At 40.5% G+C, this 26,366-nt stretch overlaps 2 protein-coding genes across 6 annotated transcripts in view; both read right to left on the bottom strand.

The window, feature by feature from the left end:
• The window catches only part of SPMAP2L (sperm microtubule associated protein 2 like), a 57,687-nt gene extending 51,147 nt beyond the window's left edge, over positions 1 to 6,540 (bottom strand). Inside the window, exon 1 of one of the 2 annotated variants that reach the window (XM_045881800.2) lies at positions 831 to 6,540. In XM_045881800.2, coding sequence (XP_045737756.1) covers positions 831 to 1,365 — 535 coding nt within the window. In that variant the 5' untranslated portion in view covers positions 1,366 to 6,540. The remainder of the gene's footprint in view (positions 1 to 830) is intronic. The other variant, XM_064584541.1, reaches the window with a different exon arrangement.
• Positions 6,541 to 8,227: 1,687 nt separating this feature from the next.
• Positions 8,228 to 26,280, bottom strand: ARL9 (ADP ribosylation factor like GTPase 9). Of its 4 annotated transcripts, none has more exons than XM_064584538.1 (5): positions 24,185 to 26,280; positions 20,254 to 20,416; positions 17,370 to 17,545; positions 13,779 to 13,870; positions 8,625 to 8,751 (listed from the first exon to the last, which is right to left on the bottom strand). In XM_064584538.1, exons 1-4 carry the CDS (start codon positions 24,461 to 24,463, stop codon positions 13,805 to 13,807), a joined length of 684 nt encoding a protein of 227 aa, XP_064440608.1. In that variant the 5' UTR covers positions 24,464 to 26,280; the 3' UTR covers positions 8,625 to 8,751; positions 13,779 to 13,804. The 4 variants fall into 4 exon arrangements, with proteins under 4 accessions (XP_045735406.1, XP_045735407.1, XP_064440608.1 ...); XM_064584539.1 differs by having other exon boundaries at positions 13,779 to 13,867; XM_045879450.3 differs by lacking the exon at positions 13,779 to 13,870 and having other exon boundaries at positions 8,228 to 8,751; positions 24,185 to 24,611.
• Positions 26,281 to 26,366: the final 86 nt, after the last annotated feature.

The following is a 26,366-nucleotide window of genomic DNA, read 5'->3' as shown; positions in this document are numbered from 1 at the left end:
AGTCAGCTGCTCAGGTGTAGGCAGAAGATGGATGGTTAGGTTTAACCAGGGTTGAGGTTTTGCTTGGAGAAGTATGGTGGATAGCCAGAGTCAACAGGGTGGTGGAATATGTAAGTGAGCCACTGACAAACCATAGAATGGAAGCTGATAAAGAGGAGCCAAGGAGAACACGAGATTAAAAGTGGTCAGCTGAGGGACTGGAAGCCCAATGTGGACAAAGAATTGTTTTGGGGGGATCATCAGTGGAAAAGTCATTAAGTGAACCAGTGTGGTTAGAGCAAAGGATGTTTATACCCAAGACCCATTAGCCCTGTAATGGGCTTGGTGAGGACTGTAAACATTTAGTAAGTATACTTTGAATTCCCGCTCAATGAGTATTTTATTCCTACAACTTTAATAATGTAATAGCTAGCATTTATTGAGTGCCACCATGTGCCAAACACTGACAAAGGATCCCTCCCTTTAATGCAGAGAAAGAGATAGCATCTTAGGTGCTATAATAGAGGTAACGTTCAAAGTGGTAACCCAGAGTAAATGCAATGACTATAGAGGAAAAAAAAAAGAAGAGCTTCAAAAAGATGTTACAATGAATAATCAAGGACAGCTAGGAGGTCATCAGGTGAAGAGAGGAGAGAGTGAAGAGATTCAATTTGTCTCATTTACTCATCAGAGTCACATACGGTCCAAAGATAGATGACTGCAAAGCAGCAGGTAAATGACACAAAAATTAAAACAAAGTGAGCTCTGGCATGCAAATATTCACATTCGGACCCCCAGTTTCCAGATAGGGCGGGGTGGCTCAGTGCCTTGGGAAGGGCCCCAACACCTACCGCTCAGGGAAGATGGCGGAATCCTTAGCGGGAACCTGGTCATCAGAGAAGGGGAGATCACCACGGCGGCAGCTCTGGGAAGCAACTCCGTTTCGCTGGGCTTGGGCTCTCGGGGAGCATGGGACTCCTGGGGTTTACGGGGCTTGCGGAGCTTATGGGGCTTGCGGGGTGCGTGGGGCTCGTAGGCTTTGTGGGGCTCATGGGGTTCGTGGAGCTCATAGGGCTTGTGGGGCTCATAATGCTCGTAGGGCTCATAGGGTTCGTGGGGCTCATAGGGCGTATGGGGTTCAGATGTCTCCTGGGGCTCATCAAACTCGTTCCATTGGTCTCGCTGGCTCTGCTTGTTGGCTTCTTCCGGCTCCTGGGGTTCCTCGGGTTCCTCGGGTTCCTCGGGCTCCTCAAGCCCCTCAAGCTTGTGCACGTCGAGGAGCCTGAGTACTAAGGGCTTCTGAAAGGCTTCGGAGGGAGCGGATATTTCTGTCGCGCCACGCCCATCCGTAAACGCAGACGAGCCTGGAAATTCTTCGTTCTCCATTGGCGCCCAGAAGCTCCAGCTGCGCGCGGCGCCGCTCCTCGCTCCTCGAGGCGGGACGCAGGCGCGCTGTGCGTCTTCTGCCGAACCGAGCGGCTTGGGCGGGGGGCGGCCAAGCCCCGCCCCGGCCCGGCCCACCCAGGCCCAAGCAGCCGGGCTCCGGAGCCCTCCTCGCGCTTTCTCCCGTTGCCAAGGGGACGCGCCTCGCTCCGGGGGCCCGGCGGCGGAGAGAAACGGGCGGGTTCCTGACCCCTGTTCCTTGTGTCAATGGCGAGGTCTCTGGAGCGCTTTCCGTGGCCCAGGCCTTGGGGACAACATAGCAGCTTCCAGTCTAATTATGGCACCACTCGGACAGCAGAGCCAGGTCCCTGTTAGGTTCAGAGGTTCTGTGGCGCAGGCTCTCCATGGGCCTTTGTTCCCTAATCATGCTGGGAAAGGTAATATTCTAAGGCCCTCTATCACTAAGATTGACTTCCATCAGTTTCTAGTAAATGCACAACAGTCCTAATGTGGGTGTGGGAGATGGGCGACACCAATATATGTCATTTGGCCCAAAGTTAATATTCAGGAAAAATCTCAAATTTAGATTTTTAAAGTTTTCTTCACATGAAGTTCTACACACAGTCACAAAAAAACATTGACGGGATTACTAAGAATAATACACTCATCTACAACTTGTGTTTCGTTACAGGGCACCTGTCTACTGAAGTGCACTATAAATCATTGTTTTTTTATAAACCCTGTAATTATCTCGCGATATGTGTGTGTTGATAACATTACTTGTTAAATGTGACATCTTGTATTTAAATACATTTGTATTTAAATACAATATACCAGAATTTTTATAACCCTGTTTTTGGCAACCCCCTTTCTTTTTTATCATTATTATACTAAGAGATTTTAAAAGGTAAGTGATCTGGACCTCTCCCAATCCGGAGGAGTGCTTTCAGCTAATTTTCATGGCCATGATCATGTGGTAGAGGAGAAAAGAAGTGGTAGGGTTTCCCTGATGTGGGGTTTTTGGTTTTGTTTGGGAGAAGACACTAGAGGTGTTCAAGAACAAGTCATCTGTCCAAGTTATGGTAAATCCAAGTACACTTTTTGCACACTATGGGTGTTCCTTGGATATACTTTGTCTCACAGATGCAAAAAGTTAAAAGAGAAAGATTTTGGATTGTGGATGTCATCTAGAAGAATGAGAAGAGAGTGGCATATATGAATCAGGAAATCTGCTCCCTCAGACATGATATAGACATGTGCAGTACTGTATGGAAATTCAAGAATTATATCCCAAATACTTGGGGAAATGAGAAATAAAGCTATCAGAGTTTTCACTCAACATGTGAACAATGAGGCAAGAGTTACGTAGATTCACCTTAAAAAGGCACCCCTAAATGAGTACTAGTCCACCACTAAATGGAATGCCTTCAAATTTCATATCCTTCTGGTTATGTTTATTCAAAAATTGCAAAGAGGAGAGAGTCCAAAGCCAACAGACTGCAAATGTTACATACAGCTAGTTCTTCAGGCCCTCTTGAGATGGATCTGTGACCTGATGCCACCATACATCAACAGATCCATGTTCACCAGGCAACTTTCTGACACAACCCAGCTTCCCAGGGATTTTGCTTACTGGGAGAGATTAGGATCACACAGAATTAATTCTGGTCCACATCACAGTTACATATTGGCATTCTGATTTTATACACCAATCTCATGAAACTGACGTACATCTTTCCCAGGAGAAGTTTAGGAATCGATCTGGATTCTCTCTTTCTCTCACTTCCCCTCCAGTACATCAGCAACTCCAGTTCATCCTTCAAATGTGTTTTTAATCCACGCTTTTCTTTCCTTTTTTTTTTTTTTTAAGATTTTACTTATTTATTTGACAGAGAGATAGAGAGAGAGCACAAGTAGGCAGAGAGGCAGGCAGAGGGAGAGGGAGAAGCAGGCTCTCCACTGAGCAGGGAGCCCAACGTGGGGCTCGATCCCAGGACCCTGGGATCATGACCTGAGCCCAAGGCAGCAGCTAAACCAACTGAGCCACCCATGTGCCCCTCACGTTTTTCTTTCCATCTCCTTTCACCAGTGCCAGTCCAGGGCACATTCATCTCTCCGGATTCTGAAGTGCCCTCAAACTGGTGTAATGACAATCACGACACTCCAAACTATTTAGAATAAATCTCAAGCTTTGCACCATAAGATGCCCCAAGATCTTGGTCCTTGCCTCTCTCTCTCTCCAGTCTACTGTGGGCTGCTCCACTCTTGTCTACATTCCAGCCTCCTCAATCTTCTCTAACATGTCAAATTCTTTCCCATTTCAGCATCTTTCTATACCTGTCCCCACTGCCTGGAGCCCACTCCTCCGTCTCTTCACATACTGGCTCTTTTTTATCCTTCAGGGCTTGGCTTAAATATCACCCACTCAAGTCTTTCCAGCCCACAGTAATTTTAAAAATGTTCCTGCCATTACTTTCTATCTCAGATCCTTGCTTCAACACAATTTATAATTATTTCACCTGCTTTTTTATTTTTGTGTGTGCCTCCACACCCAGAATATAAGCTCCTTAATGACAGGGACATTCTCTATCCTGGTGGCTGGTATATGCCCAATGCTAAGCACAGTGGATGGCTATGAATAGCTATCATTCTTTCTATTGTTTTCCTGCCTAAAATCCCTTCCTTCTTCTTCTAAAAGTAGAACCCATTCTTTCTGTGGGGAATTCATTCCATATGGTTGGAGGGGGTTAATCCTGCTCCCCACACCCCCACCACCAGGTCTGGGCAATTTGGCCACAGGGATTGGTTCAGAGATCAATATGTGAGCTCAGCAGAGCCAATCTTGCCCCTCCATGAGATGTGCTGGATGGCTGCTTTAAAAGAGAGGATCCATTTTACTCAGGGATCATGAGCTATATGAATGTTGTAGGCTTGGTGTTGAGAGCAATTCCTTGCAGAGGGAGTTTGAGAATGAAGCCAAACAGAGGTTAGCAGGACCAAGAGATGGAGAGACAGCCTTGTTATCTTCAAACTCTTGAATCTGCCCATGCCTTAGATTTCCCAGTATAAGGAGCCCCCCTCCCATGCCCTTTTTGGCACACACCAATTTAAGTTGAATTTCCATCATTTTAAATGCAAGAATTCTGGTGCTCAAGAAATGTTGACTAAATCAATAAATGAAAAGACAGATCCATTCTTAGTGTGCTAACTACACTTAAAGTTTCTGAGCCTGGAAGGTTGGCAATGGTCCTTATTCTAAGGTAATGAGTGCCACCTATGAGGCCTGTTGGGAAGAGTGGCAGCCAGGCAGACTCTCTGACAACCTGTCTTGGCTGAGTGCCGTTTCATCAGAAACCCCTGTGTCATGTACCTCCCTTGCTAGCCTGAGAGCATCTCAAGTCCCTGCTTTAATCATCCTCAGCATCAAGCAGCCACCACCATGTTGGCACTCAATAGTTCTTCACTGAGGGAAAAACTCCAGCCACAACACTTACTACCAAAATGCAGAAGCTAAAATCAGAATGTGAGAAAAACAAAACTGAACAGCGTTATCATTCCCTATCCCAAAAGCTTTTGGCATCATCTTTGAAATAGGTGTCCAGGAACTTATATATACCCTCAACTACCTTACAAAACATAAGGGAGAGATAGAATCAGAGTTTAGGGCTGGAAGTAGTCTGTATTTGATTTAATCCTTTTCCAGAGTGAAGACCAAGTAAGACACAATATGATTAAGGGATTTGTCCAAAGAGCAGTACTTGGCAATCCTTAGGGCAGAGGCTGAAATCCAGGGTTTCTGACAATCTTGAATCATTGTGTGATCCAACTTCCATAGGACAGATAAAGGAAGGTCTGACTAACATTAGAAACCCAAGTGGCTGTTGTGATATGATACTGTTCAACATTATTCTGCAGGTCTGAAGTTGAGAAAGCCAGTGAACTTAAAGTATCACTCTAATATCTCATCTCTCAGAGGGCAACTAACATTTTGCACATGCATGCCTAAGTTCAAGTATGTTCCATTTCAACCCAATACTTGACAGTGGAGGTTATGTGCTAACATTCAAAGGGGCTAATTATCTTCACTAAAATTTTCTTTTTTTTTTGGTGCCACAAATCCCAAATTTTAAAAGGAAGGATTTGCAGAACAAATCCTCTTTTCGTGGGGTGCCTGGGTGGCTCAGTCAGTTTAGCATCTGCCTTCCACTCTGGTCGTGATCCAGAGGTCCTGGGATCCCGGATCCAGGCTCCCTGCTCAGCGGGGAGTCTGCTTCTCCCTCTGCTCCTCCCCATGCTCACTCTCTCTCTCAAATAAATAAATAAATAAAATCTTTAAAAAAAAAAAGGAATAAAAAAATACAAGTTTTAATTTTACCTTCACTTATTTCTTTTCCAGTATTCTTCCTTTAAGATCTGAATTTCTGACCTGTATGATTTTCCTTCTCCCTGAAGAACTTCTTTTAACATTTCTCGCAAGGCAGGTCTATTGGCAACAAATTCCCTCAATTTTTGTTCATTTGAGAAAGTCTTTTTCCTTGGGGTGCCTGGGTGGCTCAGTCGTTGAGCGTCTGCCTTCGGCTCAGGTCATGATCCCGGGGTCCTGGGATCGAGTCCCGCATCGGGCTCCCTGCTTGGCGGGAGGCCTGCTTCTCCCTCTCTCTCCGCTGCTCTCCCTGCTTGTGTTCCCTCTCTCGCTGTGTCTCTCTCTGTCAAATAAATAAATAAAATCTTTTTAAAAAAAGAAAAAAGAAAAAAAGTCTTTCTCCTTTATTTTTAAAGGATAATTTCTCAGAGTACAGAATTCTAGGTTGGTGGGTTTTCCCTTTCAACCCTTTCAATGTTTCACTCACTCTCTTCTTACTTGCATGGTTTCTGAGGAGAAGCCGAATGTAATTCTTATCTTTGTTCCTCTATAGGTAAGGTGTTTTTTCCTCTGACTTCTTTCCTGATTTTTTTTTCTTATCTTTAATTTTCTGCAGCTTAAAAATGATATGTCTACGTGTAGTTTTTTGGGGCATTTATGCTGACTGGTGTTCTCTAACCCTCTTGGATCTGTGGTTTGAAGTCTAACATTAATTTGGGGCATTCTGCACAGTCATTATTGTTTCAAATATTTCTTCTATTTCTTTTTTTCTTTTTTCTCCTTCTGGTATTCCCATTACATGCATTTTATATCTTTTGTAGTGGTCCTACAGTCCCTGGATATTCTGTTCTGGTTTTTTTTGTTGTTGTCGTTGTTTGTTTGTTTCCCAGTCTGTTCTTGCTTTTCAGTTTTGGAGGTTTCTATTGAGATATCCTCAAACTCAAGAGATTTTTTTTTCCTCAGCTGTGTCTGGTCTACTAATAAGCTCATCAAAGGCATTCTTCATTTCTATTACAAAGTTTTTCTTAATCTTTCAGATTTCTTGTTGGTTCTTTCTTAAAATTTCATCTCTGCTTACATTACCCATCTGATTTTGAATGCTGTCTACTTTATCCATTAGAACTCTTAGCATGTTAATCATATTAATCATCAAGTTGTTTTAAATTCCTGTTCTGACAATCCTAACATCTCTGCCATAGTGGTTCCAATGCTGCATATGGTTCTGATGTCTCTTCTGTATGGTTGTTTTTTTGTTTTGTTTTGTTTTTTATTAAGTAGGCTCCACCCCCAGCACAGAGCCCAACACAGGGCTTGAACTCACAACCCTGAGATGAAGACCTGAGTTGAGATCAAGAGTCAATCAACCAACTGAGCCTCCCAGTGGCTTATGGCATGTCTTATAATTTTTCCTTGATAGCCAAGCATGATGTACTAATTAAGAAACTGCTATAAACAGACCTTTAGTAATGTGGTGGTGAGATGTGGGAGGGAGAAGTGTTCTATAGTCCTATGATTGGTCTTAGTCTTTTACTGAGCCTTTGCCTCTGGATTGTGAATTTCACATGTGTGCCTTTGTTTTCTTCTTTGCTGATGTGGGACAAAATGGCTAGAATGGGCTGAAGTTGGGTATTTCTCTTCCCCAGGTTAGGGTTTGATAATACCCCAGCAAGTTAGGTTCTGGTTAACTAGTTTCCCCTAAAGGCAGGCTTTGTTAATAAAGACAGAATGCTTTGGTATATTTCAAAATGGTTCCCTTCTCCCTCTTCTGGAAGCACCAGGGGGTTTTTCTCTGGTATTTGCTGTGGGAATCTCATCAAGCTCCTGGAAATAAGTCTCACAAAATTTTAAGGACCCCACTATGCCTGGATCCCCTGGAGTTTTAACTCATAGTCATCCATCTGGACCTCCAGCAATTCGTCAATTACAGTTCTGGTTTTCCTACCCTGGCACTGGTTCCCACAGTTGGTTTCCACCCATGAAGCTCTTTGCCAGTAAATTATCATTCTTTGTATTCTTTTATTGGTTTCTTCAATCTTGGGGGGAGCAGTTTGCCTTGTGTCCTCACCGCTCTTATGGGTCCTAGAAGAGTGGTTGATTTTTCAGTCTGTTTAGCTTTTCACTTGTTAGAATGGAGTGACAGCTTCTGAGCCTCTTACATACTGACTAGAAACTGAAGTCCTTTTGTTTTTTAACAAGACAAGACACTAGGTTAAAAGTTGGATTTTTATCATGTTTGTAGGTAAACAGAGGTATCATAAAATATTTCTGGTGAAGAAAGCTTATCTATGTATAAAAGCAAAATGCAAGTATTTAAAAATCAAATCCTCAGTGTTCCTATTCTAGTATATAAGGCTCCTGAAAGAAGGCTTTTCTAAATCTTTCTAAATACTGTTAATTTATATTTCTATGTATGTCTGATAGTGCTCACTTTTCTCATTGCCTTATCCTGATATTTCTTTCCTTACAGTGTTAAGTGAATCTACTTAAGGAAAGACACCTTGATTTTTATTGAAAAGAGGTAGTTTATTAAAATATTTTAATATAAATCTCATGTCATCAAAAAACTGCAAATGGTTTGAATGCTTACTAATGTTCACTTTAATTTTGTTGATGAAAATCCAAATATCCCCCGAATATATTATTTTACCAATATTTTTAAAGTTTAAAATCGAAACATAGAGAGGCTCTTAATCAATTAACATTATCTTTCTATATATGTCATGCACTAAGAAAATAGGAAATGGCTTATTTTTTATTGGACAGTGGAAACCTTTGGCTTCAAACCTGTCACTCAACACTCCCTAGGGAGATCTAGATTGACAGCTGCACAGTGGGCCTGGGCGTGGTCCCTGCACGTCTGCAGCCAGGTGTGCAATCAGGTCTTTGGCATCTTGCATGACGGAGGGTATTTCTGAGCCGTTCTCAGTCACTTGGGTCCCAAACAAGAACATCTTCCTGTCGTTTCCCACCTCAGACAATGCCAAAGCTTCATGGATATCGGTAATACGATAGGCTGCTTCAAGATCCTTCACCCAGAATAGAAAAAGGATAGGAAAAAGCTGGTTATTTTGCAATCCTTTTGGATAGATACATTTATTATTCTCATTTATTGCTCTCAATGATTAAAACCTCTGTTTTAATGTGAAGGATATTGTGACCCCATTATTATGACCCCAGTGGTTGTCTTTTTTAATCAGAATTACATCAGCAATGGGGCATCTGGCTGGCTTAGTTGGTAGAACTCCTGATCTTGGGGTTGTGAGTTTGAGCCCCATATTGGGTATAGAGATTACTTACCAAAAAAATGAGAGAAAACATAAAGGGCAGCAGAATTATACCAGCAGTTACGAGCTATCATCAAGAAAGCATTTTCGGAATGAAATTAAGCCATTCTATACCTTAATCAGTTTTACAAACACTTTGGTCAATCTGCTTCTATTTTTGTTTTTCCATTTCTTTTTTATTTATCCAAAATCATACTCAATAGGATCAATTTTTTTTTTATTGAAGTACAGTTGACATACAATATTACATTAGTTTTCGGTGTACAACATAGTAATTTGACAACTCTGTATGTTATTCTATGCTCACCATAAGTGTAGCTACCATCTCTCACCGTACAATGCTATTATGATACCATTGATTATATTCAGCATATAGCACTATACACTGTACCTTTCATCCCTGTGACCTATTCATTCCATAACTGGAAGCCTGTATCGCCCATTCCCTTTCACTCCTTTTTGCCCATCCCTCTACCACTCTCCCCTCTGGCAACCATCAGTTTGTTCTCTGTATTTATGGGTCTATTTCTCCTTTTTATTTGTTTGTTCTTTTGTTGTCCAGATTCCAGATGTAAGTGAAATCGTATGGTATTTGTCTCATTTCACTTAGCATAATACCCTCTAGGTCCACCCCTGGTCTCACAAATGGCAAGATCTCATTCTTTTTTATGGTGAGTAATATTCCAATATATGTATATATACTACACCTTCTTTATCCATTTACCTGTTGGTGGACACTTGGGCTGCTTCCTTATCGTGGCTACTGTAAATAATGCTGCAATAAACACATGGATGCATATACCTTTTCGAATTGGTGTGTTTTTTGCTTTTTTCGTTTTTTGGGTAAATACTCAGTAATAGAATTATTGGATCATATGGTATTTCTGTTTTTAATTTTGTGAGGACCCACCATAATGTTTTCCACAGTGTCTGTCCCAATTTACTTTCCTGTCAGCAATGCACAAGGGTCCTTTTTTCACATCCTTACCAACACTTGTTATTTCTTGTCTTTTTGATTCTAGCCATTCTGACAGGTGTGAAGTGATAGCTCATTGTGGTTTCGATTTGCATTTTGCTGATGATTAATGGTGTTGAGCATCTTTCTCATGTGTCTGTTGGACATCTGTATGTCTTCTTTGGAGAAATGTCTGTTCATCATATCTTCTACCTATTTTTAAATTGGATTATTTGGTTTTTTTTTTTCAAAATTTTCTTTTTTTTTTTTCCCAAAGATTTATTTATTTATTTGAGAGAGTGAGAATGAGAGAGAGAGAGAGAGTACATGAGAGCGGGGAGGGTTAGAGGGAGAAGCAGGCTCCTCGCCGAGCAGGGAGCCCGATGCGGGACTCGATCCAGGGACTCCAGGATCATGACCTGAGCCGAAGGCAGTTGCTTAACCAACTGAGCCACCCAGGTGCCCGGATTATTTGTTTTTTGAATGTTGACTTTTGTAAGTTCTCTACATATTTTGGATATTAAATCCTTATCAGATATATCATTTGCAAATATTTTTTCCCAATCAGTATTTGCCTTTTTAAAAAAAGATTTTATTTATTTATTTGGGAGAGAGAGAGAGAGAGATAGCAAGAGAGAGCATGATCGGGGGAGCAGCAGGGAAGAGGGAGAAGTAGGCTCCCCACTGTGCAGGAAGCCAATTAGGGGCTCCATTCCACAGACCCTGAGGATCTTAAGCCAACTGAACCACAGAGGCGCCCCTTGCCTTTTTGTTTTGTCAATGGATTCCTTTGATGTGCAGAAGCTTTTTATTTTTATGTAGTCCCAAAAGTTTATTTTTGCTTTTATTTCCCTTGCCTCAGGAGACATATCCAGAAAAATGTTTCTGGTGGTATATGGCTGCAGTTGATTACATTTCTAGATGTTGGTCATCCCAATATATTGCCTGTCTGAGATCAGAATTCATTTATTTTTAGAGCCTGTAGTAACTTTTTTTTAAAAAAGATTTTATTTATTTATTTGACAGAGAGAGACACAGAGAGAGAGGGAACACAAGCAGGGAGAGTGGGAGAGGGAGAAGCAGGCTTCCCACCGAGCAGGAAGCCCGATGCGGGGCTCGATCCCAGGACCCTGGGATTATGACCTGAGCTGAAGGCAGAGTCTTAACGACTGAGCCACCCAGGCGCCCCATAGAGCCTGTAGTAACTTTTGAACTGTGTTAATGGATCCAGTAACCTGGGTACAATGTCTCAAGGTAATAAATTCACTGATAGAACTGGAGAGGAAGAAAATACAAGGAGAATGTTGGATAAAAAGAGGGGTTCCTTGTAGTGATAAAAGCCCATTAGGGATGGGTGCCTGGCTGGCTCAGTCATTAGAGCATGGAACTCTTGATCACAGGTTCATGAGTTGGAGCGCCACGCTGGATGTAGAGTCTACTTTAAAAAAAGAAGAAGATGAAGGGGCATTGGCCTTCGGCTCAGGTCATGACCCCAGAGTCCCAGAATTGAGCCCCACCTTGGGTTCCCACTAGCGGGGAGTTTGTTTCTCCCTCCGCCCCTCCCCCCACTCATGTTTTCTCTCTCTCTCTCTCTCTCTCTCTCTTTCTCTCACTCTCACTTGCCCACCATACATCTTTTCTGATCACAATGCTATGAAACTAGATATCAACCACAAGAAAAAAAAATCTGGAAAGAGCACAAATAGATGGAGGCTAAATAACATGCTACTAAAAATGAGTGGATCAACCAAGAAATAAAAAATTACATGGAGAAAAATGAAAATGAAAACACAACGGTCCAAAATCTTTGGGAAGGGAAGTTTATAGCAATACAGGCCCACCTCAAGAAGCAAGAAAAATCTCAGGTAAACAAACTACCTGTACACATAAAGGAGCTATAAAAAGAACAAAACCGCAAACTAGCAGAAGGAAGGAAATAATAAACACTGGAGCAGAAATAAATGACATGGACACTAAAAAAACAAACAAAAACAAAACAAAACAAAAAAACAATAGAACAGATCAATGAAACCAGAAGCTGGTTCTGTGAAAAGATCAACAAAATTGATAAACCTTTAGCCAGACTCATAAAGAGAGAGGGAGAGAGAGGACTCAAACAAAATAAAAAACAAGAGGAGAAATAACAGCTGACACCACACAAATACTAATGATTGTAAAAGAATGTCATGAAAAATTATATGCCAACAAATTGGACAACCTACAAGAAATGGATAAAGTCCTAGAAACATATAACCTCCCAAAACTGAATCAGGAAGAAATAAAAATCTGAACAGGCCAATTACCAGCAATGAAATCAAATCAGTAATCAAAAAACTTCCAACAAACAAAAGTCCAGGACCATATGGCTTCACAGGTGAATTCTACCAAACATTTAAAGAAGAGTTAATACCTATTCTTCTCAAAATATTTCAGAAAACAGGAAAACTTCCAAATTCATTCTATGAGGCCAGCATTACACTGATACCAAAACCAGAGAAAGACACCACAAAAAAGAGAACTACAAGCCAATATCTTTGATGAACATAGATGCAAAAATCCTCAACAAAATATTAGCAAACAGAATCCAACAATACATTAAAAAATATATTCACCACAATCAAGTGGGATTTATTCCTGGGATGCTAGAGTGGTTCAATATTTGCAAATCAAGCAACATGATACATCACATCAATAAAAGAAAGGATAGAAACCATATGATCATTTCAATAGTTGCAGAAAAAGCATTTGACAATGTAATTAATCCAGTCATGATAAAAAACCCTCCACAAAGTAGGTTTAGAGAGAACATACCTCAACACAATAAAGACCTTATATGAAAACCCCCCAGCTAACATCATACTTAATGAGGAAAAACTGAGAGTTCTCTCCTAAGGTAAGGAACAAGACAAGGATGTCCACTCTCACCACTGTTATTCAACATAGTACTGGAAGTCCTAGTCACAGCAATCAGCCAAGAAATTTAGCAAGTAATTTGTGTTAGTAAGGAAGAAGTCAAATTTTCACTATTTGCAGATGACATGGCACAATATATAGAAAACCCTAAAGACTCCACCAAAAAACTACTAGAACTGATAAATGAATTCAGTAAAGTTGCAAGATACAAAATCAATGTACAGAAATCTGTTGCATTTCTATATGCTAATAATGAAGCAGCAGAAAGAGAAATTAAGAAAAAAATCTCATTTATAATGGCACCAAAAATAATAAAAACCTAGGAATAAACCTAACCAAGGAGCCAAAGATGTGTATTGTGAAAACTATGAAACTCTGTTGAAAGAAATTGAAGACAACACAAGGAAATGGAAAGATATCCCATGCTCATGGATTGAAAGAACAAAGATTGTTAAAATGTCTATATAACCCATAGCAATATACAGATTTAATGCAATAGCTATCAAAATACCAACAGCATTTTTCACAGAACTAGAACAAACAATCCTAAAATTTGTATAAAACCAAAAAAGACCCCCAAAAGCCAAAGCAATCTTGAAAAAGAAAAACAAAACTGGAGGTAGCACAATTCTAGACTTCAAGTTATATTACAAAGCTGTAGTAATCAAAACAGTATGGTACTGGCGCAAAAACAGACACACAGATCAACAGAACAGAGTACAAAGCTCAGAAATAAACTCACAATTATACGGTCCATTAAGCTAGGACAAAGGAGGCAAGAATATGTAATGGAAAAAACAAGTGGTGTTGGGAAAACAGGACAGCAACATGCAAAAGAATAAAACTGGATCATTTTCTTACACAATAACGAAAACAAACTAAAAATGGATTAAGGACTTACATGTGAGACCTGAAACCATAAAAATCCTAGAAGAGACACAGGCAGTAATTTCTCTGAAATTGGTCATAGCAACATCTTTCTAGATATGTCTGCTGAGGCAAGGGAAACAAAAGCAAAAATAAACTATTGGAAGTATATGAAAATAAAAAGCTTCTCCACAACAAAAACAAAACAAAACAAAAAACAACCAACAAAATTAAAAGACAAGCTCCTGAATGGGAGAAGATATTCACCAATGACATATCCAATAAAGAATTAGTATCCAAAATATAAAGAACTTACACAACTCAAAACACACAAAAAAAACAAATAATCCAATTAAAAAACAGAAGACATGAACAGACATTTTCTAAAGACAACATACAAATGGCCAAAAGACACATGAAAAGATGCTCAAATCACTCATCATCAGGGAAATGCAAATCAAAACCACAATGAGTTATCACCTCACACCTTTTAGAATGGCTAAAATCAAAACCACAAGAAATAACAAGTGTTGGTGAGGATGTGGAGAAAAAGGAACCCTCGTGCACTGTTGGTAGGAATGTAAACTGGTGCAGCCATTGTGGAAAATAGTTCCTCCAAAGATTAAAAATAGAACTACCCTGGGACGTCTGGCTGACTCAGTCAGTAGAGCATGTGACCCTTGATCAAAGTCATGAGTTCATGCCCCACACTGGGTGTAGAGTTTACTTAAAAAAAAAAAAAAATAGAACTACCCTATAATCTAGTAATCACACTATTGGGTATTTTCTCAAAGAATAAGAAAACACTAATTCAAAGGGATATATGCACCCCTGTGTTTATTGAAGCATTATTTACAACTGTCAAACTATGGAAGCAACCCAAGTATCCATCAATAGATGGCTAAAGAAGATGTGGTATACACACACACACACACACACACACGGAGGAATATTACTCAGCCATAAAAAAGAATGAAATCTTGCCATTTGCAACAACATGGATGGATCTAGAGAGTACAATGCTAAGTGAAATAAGCCAGTAAGAGAAAGACAAATACCATATGATTTCACTCCAAGTGAAATTTAAGATACAAAAGAAACAAAGGAAATAAAAAGAGGCATACCAAAAAACATACTCTTAACTATAGAGAACAAACAGTTACCAGAGGGGAGGTGAGTGGGGGGTGGGTGAAATAGGTGAAGAGGGTTAAGAGTATACTTTCTTGATGAGCACTGAGTAATATGTGGAACTACTGAATCACTATATTATACACCTGAAAGTAATATATTGCTGTATGTTAACTACATTGGAATGAAAATAATTTTTAAAAAATGTGTTAAAAAAATAAATGGAAAGCTATATATAAAGAAGAGAACCATAAGCAAAGTAAAATAATCGTCAACAGGTTGCTGAAGAAGATATATGTAATGCATATAAATAACACAGGATTATTTTTCCCAAAGATATGAAAGATTTCTACAACTCAAATAAGAAAAGATAAATACCCTAATAGAAATTTGGGAAGAAATATTAAAAGACAATTCACAGGGGTGCCTGGGTGGCTCAGTCAGTTGAGCAACCTACTCTTGACTGCCACTCGGGTCACGATTTGGGGTTGTGGGATCAAGCCCCATATCGGACTCTGCACTGGGCAGGGAGCCTGCTTGAGATTCTTTCTCTCCCTCTCCCTCTGCCCCTCCCCTCTCTCTCACTTGCTCTCCCTCTTTCTAAAAATAAATAAATAAAAGACAACTCACAGATGTGGAAATTAGTTTCAAAGAATGAAACAAGTTTGAAACTAATAACCAATGCACATCTGAAAAGATGTTCAAGCTCACTAGTAATTAAGGAAATGCAAATTAAAATATAGGATAAAATTTCAGCCCCATCAGATTAGCAAAAATGAAAAAGTTTGACAATACCAAGTATTGAGATGGATGTGAAGCTGCAAAAATCTATCATATTCTGCTGGTGGAAGAATAAATTGGTGCAATATCTTTGGAAAGCAACTTGGTAAGATCTAGTAAAACTGAGTATGTACAAATCCAGAAACCCAGCAATTCCTCTCTTAGGTGTATGCACTAGAGAAATGTTGATACACATCTACAAGAAGACACATACATGAAGATTCACTGCGGCAGTTTAGAACAATAAACAATTGGAAATAACCCAAACACCCAGCATGAAAATGGTATAATTGTGGTACATTAATCCAATTGAATACCATACAGCTCACTTACATGTACCATGGTCTTTGTAATTTGTGGTATTTAAGATGCTGCAGTTCAAAACAAAATAAAACAAAAGCTCCAGCCTTTCTTTTCAATATAATCTGCAGGACTAGCGTCCATGCTGAACTGTAACATAGGCTCCTCCTTTAGGTCATCATTTGTTAACTACTTAGTTTACTGCCATAAGCATTCACCCTTAGAAGTAGTGGAAGAATCAAGTTCCTTAATGATTGGCAATATTAGCAATTGAAGGAGGGGCTTTAGTATTACAATACTATAGATGTTTAATTTTTTTTAACTTTTTTTTTATTGTGGTAAAATACACATAACAAAATTTACCACCTTAACCATGTATGAGTGTACAGTTCAGTACATTCACACTGTTGTGCAACCATCCACCTCCAGAAGTCTTTTCATCTTGCAAAATTGAAACTCTGTACCCACAAAGCAATAACTCCCATTTCTCCTTCCCCCAACCCAAGGCAACCATCACCAATATAAACTTAGTACCCATTAAACAATGACTCCTCCTTCTCCTCTCCTCCCATTCCCTGGTAACCTCTAATCTACTTTCTGTCTCTATGAATTTGACTATTCTAGGTACCTCATGAACGTGGAATTATACAATATTAGTTGTTTCGTTGCTGGCTTATTTCTCTTAGCATAATGTCCTTAAGGTTTATCCATATCACAGCATGTGTCAGAATTTCCTTTTTTAAGGCTGAATTATACTCCATTGTATGTATATATCACATTTTGTTTATCCATTCAACCATGGAGGGACACTTGGGTTACTTCTACCTTTTGACTATTGTGAATAATTCTTCTGTGAACATGGATGTATGAGTATCTGTTTGAGTTCCTGCTTTCATTTCTTTTGAGTATATACCCAGACATGGAATTGCTGGATTATATGTGAGTTCCATTTTTAATTTTTTAAGGAACTGCCATGCTGTTTTCTAAAGTGGCTGCACCATTTTACATTCCCAACGACACTGTACAGGGTTCCAGTTTCTCCATGGTTGTTTAATATTCTTTGTGTATGTGAAATAAATTCAGGTCAGGCTAATTAATCTAAAGCAAACTATTTCTTTATGTATGGTAGACACTCAAATATTTTGTTGAAATCAATTCAACCATCAGTAAATGTTTATTGAATTAAATTCAATGCATATTTGTTGAATTTCTACTATGCTTGTTCAGTATAAGGGACACAAAGATGAATGATGGTCTTTATTCTCAAGGGGTTTATAATCTAGGAGATCTTATAAGTATAAAATAAACTGAATATACAGCATATTTTTAAATATCTAGCTATTAAAAGTAGACATTTTTATTTCTTTTAGTAATAATAAAACTATTGAGTAAAATTTATATTTGCCCAAATTTTTACCTGTTTGTTTGCAAACACAACCAGAGGAAGGATTGGGTTTGTTCCGATTAATTGATGAAGGTGTTTCTTGGCTTCAGGTAATCTGTTGTGATCAGCTGAATCCACCACAAAGATCAGCAGCAATCCTCTGGATAGGTACATTTCCCAATAGGAACGGAAAGGTTCACTGCCACCAACTACAGAGAAGAGTAGAGAAAGATTTGCCTACACCAAAAAACATTGCAGAAGCATCCACTGAGGAGGCAGGAAAGGCACTTTTAGATAATTTCCAAACACTGGACGGGTGTTCTGATAAAATGCCACTGTGTAAGAGTGTACCCAATTCTGAGAATGGCCAGAGACATATTCCTAGGGAAATGGCTGGTGGGAATATTTACCCTCCATAAGTGGTTCAATCATTCTGGGACACAAAGACTCAGCATAAAGACCCTAGATCCACTACAGTGGATACAGTAGACCCCGATCTATAATTCATAACAGCCATGGAGGCCACTGCCTATCACTTAAGCTCAGAAAATGGGAATATGTTACTAAAATAATTCAGGGTGATAGGTTAAAACACACCTTTCTCCAAAATAAGTTTTAAATAGACTGAATTCACTGGCCAGCCTCACTTGCACCATCTTTTTCCTTTGTCAAAATCCCAGAACTAATTTCTCCTCTTAACATTGCACTAAGATTTAATAGGATCCTGTGGGCATTTAAGAATACTTGGCTCAGAAAAAAAAACGCCTTTGGACTATTTCATTCTGCTGATTCTCCCCAGAAGAAACTTACTGGTAATGATAATAATATATACACAATGAATTTAATTTTTATTTTTCTCCTAGAACGAGGCTGGCAAACTATGGCCCAAGTCTAAATCTGGCCCACTGCCTATTTTTGTACAGCCCAGGAACAAAGAATGGATTTTACATTTTTAAGTGTTGGGGGAAAAAAAAGAGAAAGAATAACATTTCATGACATTGGAACATTATGTCACATTTGTATTTCAGTGTCTACAAATAACGGTTTATAAGAACATAGACGTGGACTTATTCACATATTGTCTATGGCTGCTTCCAAACTACAACAGAGTTTAGTAGCTGCATAGAGACCATGCGGCCCCCAAAGCCTAAATTATTTACTACCTAGCCCTTTACAGAAAAAGTTTGAAGACCTTTGTTTTAGGAATTTAACAAAAACATTTAAAATACTACTGGGAAAGTGTCTCGATTTGTCTGTCCTTTGTTTTCCTTTTACAGAGCTAGACTAATTCCCTAAAGGATTTTGTGTAATTCACTTTTTAAAAGAATGTTGTGTAATCTTCTAAGTAATTCATATGGTTTTAACATATTTAGTTTAAGCATGAATGAACATTTGGGTTGTTCCTCAACTTTTTTTGTGACATCATGACATTTCACCTATATAGGGATTTTTATCTTTTTGTTATTAACTTCTGACTTAATTGCAATGTATTCAAAGAACATGGTTTGTATGATGCCCCTTCTCTGAAAAATTTGTTAACACTTGCTGTATGGTCCATCAGGTGGTCAATTTTGGTAAATGTTCCATGAGTCTTTGAGAAGAACATGTATTTTAGCTTTGGGATGTAGCTAAAATTGTCTAATTGAACAATCTTATATTGTCCGTTGGATGAAACTTGTTGATTGTGTTCAAATTCTTTGTATCTTTGCTGATTCTTTCCTCTTTGATTCTATTAATAATTGACAATATGTTGAAATCCCTCACTCCAATGGTAAATATGTCTATTTTTTTCCCTAGTTGGATTCTCCCTTTCTTTTCATTCCTTTGTTCCTTCCTTCCTTTCTTTTCATTTTTTATATTTTGAGACTATTTTCTTAGCTATTTGGTTAAAATTATTATTTCTTCTATAGCTTCTGAACAAATTAAAACCTCTATTCCTGATTATGTTGTTAGCTGAAAGATTTGCCTACACGTTGACCAATTTCTCTGCCCATATGTTCTTTTTGTAACTGGATGAAAGCAAAAATAAAAAGTTGATTACAGTAATCTAAGGGAGAGATGGTGTAGGTTCCAGCTGAAATAGGTGCAGTAGGAAAGGATATAGCTGATGAATTCAAGCTTTGTTTAGAGGTAGAAAAATTCATAGTGTTTTATTTGTGGACTGGAGTTGGGGGTGCAAAAGGAGACATTAAGGGTGACTCCTAGTTTTCTGGCTTGAGTAACACGATAGGTGAAGAACCATTTACTGAGCAGTAGATTACAGGGAAAGGAACAGATATAGAGATAAATCAAGCACTTTGTTTTGACCATTTTAGGTTTGAGAGTCCAAATTAGATATCCAGGTAAAGATGTCAGGTGACATTTGGGTATGCTTGGGCTGGATAGATAAATTTGGGAGTCATTAGCACAGAGATGGTATTTAAGGCCAATAGGATGGAGGAAATCATCCAAGGAGAGAATGTAAAGAACAAAATCTAATGCAACTTTGGAGAATAGCAATATTTAGAGGGGGGTGACTCCAGAATTACTTTAGCATAGAGACTTCTGGGCTGCCCTCTGGTTATAAAAAGAGGTTTGGGGCTTGTTCATAGTTGCATTTGCAGAGAAGGAAGTATGTTGTATTTACTTAGATTGAATGTTTATTGGCGGTAGTAAGGGACAAGAGAGGCTATTATAGGAGGGGGTGCTATAGCCTTCCTTGCAGCTCCCTCATATGCCAGCCCTGAAAAAAGGAGGAAATAAGAATAGAAAGTGATTTCCTCCACAGTGCACTATTAAACTATATATGCATTCTAAAAGCGTAGGAAAACCTGACCCAGTGTCACTTTTCGTAAGGGTGTAATGTTGCTAACAGTATGTCTGGCTTAAGGTATAACAAGATAAGCCTATCCTGTTACTAATGAGAAAGAGGGCTTACTCTCCAGAAACTCCATCTGGCTATCTTCAGTGCTGATGCACACTGCATTGAAACCTTGGGTGGGTGCCACGCTGTGCTGGACTCTGTTTAAAGCTAGAGAGTGCAGAACACTGGTCTTTCCTGCTCCATCCAGGCCCAACACAAGGATCTGCTTATTTTTCTCCTGTGAAAACAAAAGACAAATCAATAAACCTATGCAACCAGGGCCTTGTTTTCCTGGGTCCTGGCAGTGTGCCTGCCTGTGATAGGACCCAATAATAATTGTGAAATTGTAAACCAGAACAAAACTTCACAGAACATTTAATATGTCTAGGAGCACCTGGCTGGCTCAGTTGGTAGAGCATGGGACTCTTGGTCTTGGGGTCATGAGTTCAAGCCCCATGTTGGGCATAGAGCTTACTTAAAAAAAATTTAATAGATCTAGAACAAACTGTACCAAACAGTTTGTATTTTATAACCAGCCATTAGTTATGTGGTATTAATCATACCACATCCCTCCAACCCCCAACTAGAATGATGGTGATTAATCTATTAAATAAAGACTTCATATATATATATATCAGGATTTATAGGAGGTGCCATAGATTGCAGGATCAATTTTCAGACTTCACTTTGCTTCTTGAGTTCATGTCCACTGGGGATTGCTTCAGAATTCAGTTTGTTGTTTGGGATCTTGGGACCTCTATGGTTCATGTACTGACTATGCCATTCAGCATGTAAGCACCTAAGGTCTCATATTATTGATCTGTTTTCTTTTCCTAATTGGATCACTAACTAGATTAAAAGACTTTAGGGCAAGTGAATACTTTTAAATATAAGTATCATGATTAAATGAAAAGGCTAAGGTTACAGAAATTGTTAAACAGGTTCCTATCACAAATGAACATTTATTTTAGAACCTGATGTTAAAACCTGTTGAACTTGACATAAACTTTAGAAAGAATCATTCCACCAATATACCAGACTTAGAAATTTTTATGACAAGTGACTGAGAGACAAGAAGGGCAGACTGGTATGAAAAGTTCAAAGGGCTCAGAAAAGTGGCTTTTAGGGTGCACAATTTAAAGTGAACAGTAATAAATGACCAACAATACAGCCAGATTACCCATAGGAATTCAATTCTATTTCCCAAACTGCCTACTGAAGAAGCTTCTCATGCACAAAAACACCAGTAATTATCTTCAATGACATTGGTTTGGAAATAATAATCTTTTACATTTGTACTTGAACACTAAATATTGACATTAGATTTAGACTGGGTTTCTAATAGAAAGTTAATTTTTTTCACTATCCCACTTTTTTTGAAAATAAGATCTATGTGAAAGTAAGATGTTTGAAGATCTGCTCTAATATGGTTGTATAGAGAGCATGATTTATGAAAACTGTCTTTTGAATAACAGAATTAGAAAAAGTACATGTTTGTTTTTGGAGTTCTTGATGGCTCAAAGCAAATGGTATTTCCATAGTTATTTTCTTTTTTTAAGATTTTATTTACTTATTTGACAGAGACAGACACAGCGAGAGAGGGAACACAAGCAAGGGGGAGTGGGAGAGGGAGAAGCAGGGTTCCCGTTGAGCAGGGAGCCCAATGTGGGGCTTGATGCCAGGACCCTGGGATGATGACCTGAGCAGAAGGCAGATGCTTAACGACTGAGCCACCCAGGCACCCCTCCATAGTTATTTTCTATCTTCATCCCCATTCCCTCCCATCTGCATCTAAACGTTATAGTGTCATTCTGGGAGTGTGGTGGTGAGGAAGAAGGACTTCATTGATAGAGAATACTTCGTAGGATGATTTAAATTGCATGCTTTAAAGAAAGTTGGGGCCAAGAAATGGCTGTAGGGTGTGGATTGTGTCCCCCTTACTGTCTCTACCAATGGCCCCACTTAAGGCTACCCCAACATATTTTATCAATTCCAAGATGCACTCCTCCCCCCATTTTAACATCTCCAAAATGAGAGTTTTACAATTCATGTCTTTTTTTTTTTAGAAAGAGCCTAGGCTGTGGGATTAGGAGAAGGGGCAGAGGGAGAGAGAGAGAATCTCAAGAAGACTCCTGGCTGAGTGCAGAGCTCCAGGTGGGACTTGATCTCAGGACCCTGAGATCATGACCTGAGCTGAAATCAAGAGTGGGATGCTTAATCGACTGAGCCACCCAAGTGTCTGGGTATGTCATGTTTTGATTGGCAGCACTTTTTTTTTTCTTTCTCAATGGTGCTAAAATAATGGTATCTGAGATCCTATGAAATATTGTGAGTAAAAACAGTTCCGTACTCTCTTTCCAACCACATGCCTGTCCTTACTCTACCCTGTCTAGGAATTCTGCAGTCACTGATGGTTACATTTTACTTTATTTTTTAGCAAAACACATGCTAAAATACATGCTTTCTCATGTTTATCATCTCTTCAGGAAAGCTAGGATTACTGTTAAGCCAAAAGTTCTGACACAATTTGGGATTTTGAACACCACTGTTCCCTGTCAGTAGTCATTCTTTTAACAATATATGGATCTATAATAATCTGTGTTTTACCAGAGATCAAATCGCAGTTAATAATTCAAATTGTTTAGGGGCGCCTAGGTGGCTCAGTCGTTAAGCCTCTACCTTTGGCTCAGGTCATGATCCCAAGGGTCATGATCCGAGTCCTGGGATGTAGCCCCACATCGGGCTTCCTGCTCGGCGGAGAGGCTTTCTCCCTCTCCGCCCCCCGCCCCTGCTTGTGTTCCCTCTCTCGCTGTCTCTCTCTGTCAAATAAATAAAATCTTTTTAAAAAAAAAATTAAAATTGTTTAGAACCAGAAAGCACCTGTGAGCTCAGGAACTCCAGGAGCAAGAAGCTTATTAAGCTGATCCAAACAATGCCTGTTTTTTCTTTCTTTTTATCCTCCACCCCCTCAATTTTTTCACTGTGGTAAAATACACATAATATAAAATTTACCATCTTACCCATTATTAAGCATACAGTTCAGTGGTATTAAATACATTCATGATGCTGTGCAGCCATCACCACCCTCCATCTCCCTAACGCTTCATCCTGTAAAACTGAAACTCTGTAGTCATTACCATTCTCTCTCCCCGCAGCCTCAGGCAACCACCAATTCTACTCCACGATTCCGACCACTCTAGGTACCTCATATAAATAGTACCATAGGTATTTCTTTTTGTGATTGCAGTGCAGAGACCTCTCAGTTACAACTGTGTGACCGTCCCTCTGGGCGCTGGTAGCCGGAAAACAACGGAAGGAGTAACCACGGAGAAGGTCCAGCCCTCACACACAGCTGCACGAATTCAGGAACCCTGCACTACGGAAAGGAGTCGGAGAGAGAGCCCGAGCGCGGCGACGGCTCGGGGCTGGTTTCGGCACCGTAGGCGGCGTGTGCGCCAGCGCCGCCAGCGCTGCACGGAGACGGGGCCCGAGAAGGGCCGCTTCCGCCCCGGGCACACCAACCGGGACCTCTTCTTCCTCGCCGCTACCCCGCCCGAGGGTGGGACGCAGGGGCCGGGTTAGGAGTGAGGGTAAGGCAGGTGACAGGGAGAAGGGGCTAGCGACGGGTCTTGGGAAGCGTGGCACACCCCCTTCCACCCGCAGATTAAAATGCCCTCGGGGCGCCTGGGTGGCTCAGTCGGTTAAGCGACTGCCTTCGGCTCAGGTCATGATCCTGGAGTCCCGGGATCGAGTCCCGCATCGGGCTCCCTGCTCGGGAGCTTCTCCCTCTGACCCTGCCCCCTCTCATGTGCTCTCTCATTCTTTCTGTCTCAAATAAATAAATAAAATCTTTAAAAAAATAAAAAATAAAAAAATAAAATGCCCTCAAAGGAGGCCTGATTCCCTCCCGCGCAGGTCGGGGCCTCGGACGTAACAGAGCCGGCGGCGCTCGGGCCTGACTGCCCCCCGCGGCCTTGGAGAGCGGGTCGAGGCGCCCGACCCTTACCGGCGGCTCCAGCGGGGGCTTCGTCAAGGCGCTGTTGTCCTTCTCTTTCTCTTCTTTTCCCTTAAGTTGTTCCTTCTCTTTCTCGGTCTCCCGCTCCTTCCTCTTTTCCTCTTTACAGTTACTTTTCTCCTCCTTTCCCTTTTCTTTTCCCTTAATTTTCTCCTTCTCCACCTCCTTCTTTTTCTCTTTCTCCTCCTTTCCTTTTTCCCGAATTTTCTCTTTCTCTGGCTCCTTGCCCTTCTTCACCTTCCCCTTCTCCATCACCCTTCCCTTCTCCATCCCCACCGCCCTAATTTCCTTCCCTCCTTCCGCGCGCCCGCGCGCTGGAGCCTGGGTCTTGGGTCCCGGCAGGTGTGGCCCCCGTGACGGACGCAGGGTGGAGACGTAGGTCCACGCGGCGTAGACAACACCCGCGGTCACTGCGCGGCCGAGGCCAGTCCCCCGGCGCGCGGGGTGCCGCGGGGCATCTGACCCCCGCTAGGGGGGTCTGCGGCGCAGCGGACTCGCCGATCCCGGGGCGGGGAAGGGGAGATAGCGGAGGGAGCTAGGGGAAGCGTTGACCCAGGGAGGTGGAGAGGCCCAGCCGCGGGAGTTGGGAGAGACCCGCGGGACTGCTCTTCCGAGTAGGAAAAACACCCCAGGCGACACCTCCTCCGGAGGTCGCACCATGGCCCCGATTCCCTTGTGCTGGGCGCAGTGTCTCCGAAAGGCCTTCCAAGCCAGCCCAGTTCCTAGCGTGTCACCACTCCCACATCATCCTAGAGCCGCCCGACCCTCGAGTCTCCCATCGGAAGAACACTTCGGAAGCCAGCGTCCAGAGCGTTCCAGAGGTTTCCCCGCCTCTCCCAGCCAGTCATCACAAGCCTGAAAAGTGAAGTCGGGTATCTTGCCGCCCTCCGTCCCGTTAACTCCACTAGGAGTGTCTAGAGGCCGCTATCCAGGACGCTTAAGAGAAACATGAACAGCTCGCTTATTTTAAATTCCCGCTACATATCGTTTAAACAAAATTACCTGGAGATTAAATTAGTAGTCCGCCAGGAACATAGATACTAGTAATGATGGGTATTAAACAATTAAAATAGTCACGAACAATGATCCCGTATGTAGCAAATTAGGTAACCCATGGGGCTTTTCAAAGGTGGTGGTAACATTTCTTAAACTGGCTGAAAAGTATAGGGATGGTTCTTTTTATTATTTTGTTATAAACTGCTCTCAAGAATATATTTCACAATCTAATGAAATTATCTTAATGCAATAAACTGACTCTCTTTCATCAGATCTACTGTTCAGATAGGCTTGTAAGGAACAGTGAATGACAGGCTGGTTCCAGGTTGGAGTGATGTAAATGTTTAAGGTTAGCAGTTTACAAGCAGCCTTGAAAATGCTGTGGTTAGTAACTTAAAAAATGTTTACTCCTCAATTTGTTTATAAACACATATGAACATGATGAATTGTCAGTGAAGTTACAACTGGGTTCTCTTGGTTCCATCAGATTAGGTTTGAAGCTTTGTGGGAGGGGCAAGAAACAATTTTAGATATTTAGCCTAAAAAATTCTTAGGTATACCAACCAGGAAGTCCTCAATAAAATGCCAAAACCCAAAACACCTTAATCCATACTCACTGCTAGAATATTTTATTTTAAAATGTACCGCAGTGAATGGATGTATCCATATTGGCTTTTATAAATGTACACACACACATACAAAGTATATGTCCTTGATTAAAGACCTGTCCAAAAGAAGAAATAATTACTAGAAAATTAATGTAGATGCTTATACTTCGACAATTATAACTTATTTCAATTGAGGTTTCAGTTGCTTAGTAATGACTGGTAATAACAATGGCTAGTAATTACAATGACTAAATAGAGAAATTAACTTTCACTCTTGGTGCCTTGGGTCAAAATTTTCAACGATGGATAACTTTCACCAAAATTCTGTAGCTCAGTTAACCTAAAAATGATTATCCTTCACCACAGAAATTTAATGGAATCCTAAATAACAAATTTATGAACAATTATTCCTGTAATGGGGTATATATTCAGAAGGAATAAGTACAACACTCTTACCAAAAGATTATTCTCTAAGCTCAAAAAGTATTACGTCATAATAAGTCATTCATATATAAGAGGGTCGTCTCTTGTTTAGGTGTTACTGCAGATTCTGATTAGGCAGCACCACA

The sequence above is a fragment of the Mirounga angustirostris genome, unplaced genomic scaffold, assembly GCF_029215605.1.
Source record: "Mirounga angustirostris isolate CCGP_5_RB_7025 unplaced genomic scaffold, mMirAng1.0.hap1 SCAF_2, whole genome shotgun sequence".
In the NCBI taxonomy this organism is placed as follows: domain Eukaryota; kingdom Metazoa; phylum Chordata; class Mammalia; order Carnivora; family Phocidae; genus Mirounga; species Mirounga angustirostris.
This window is presented reverse-complemented; position numbering and strand designations above follow the sequence as displayed.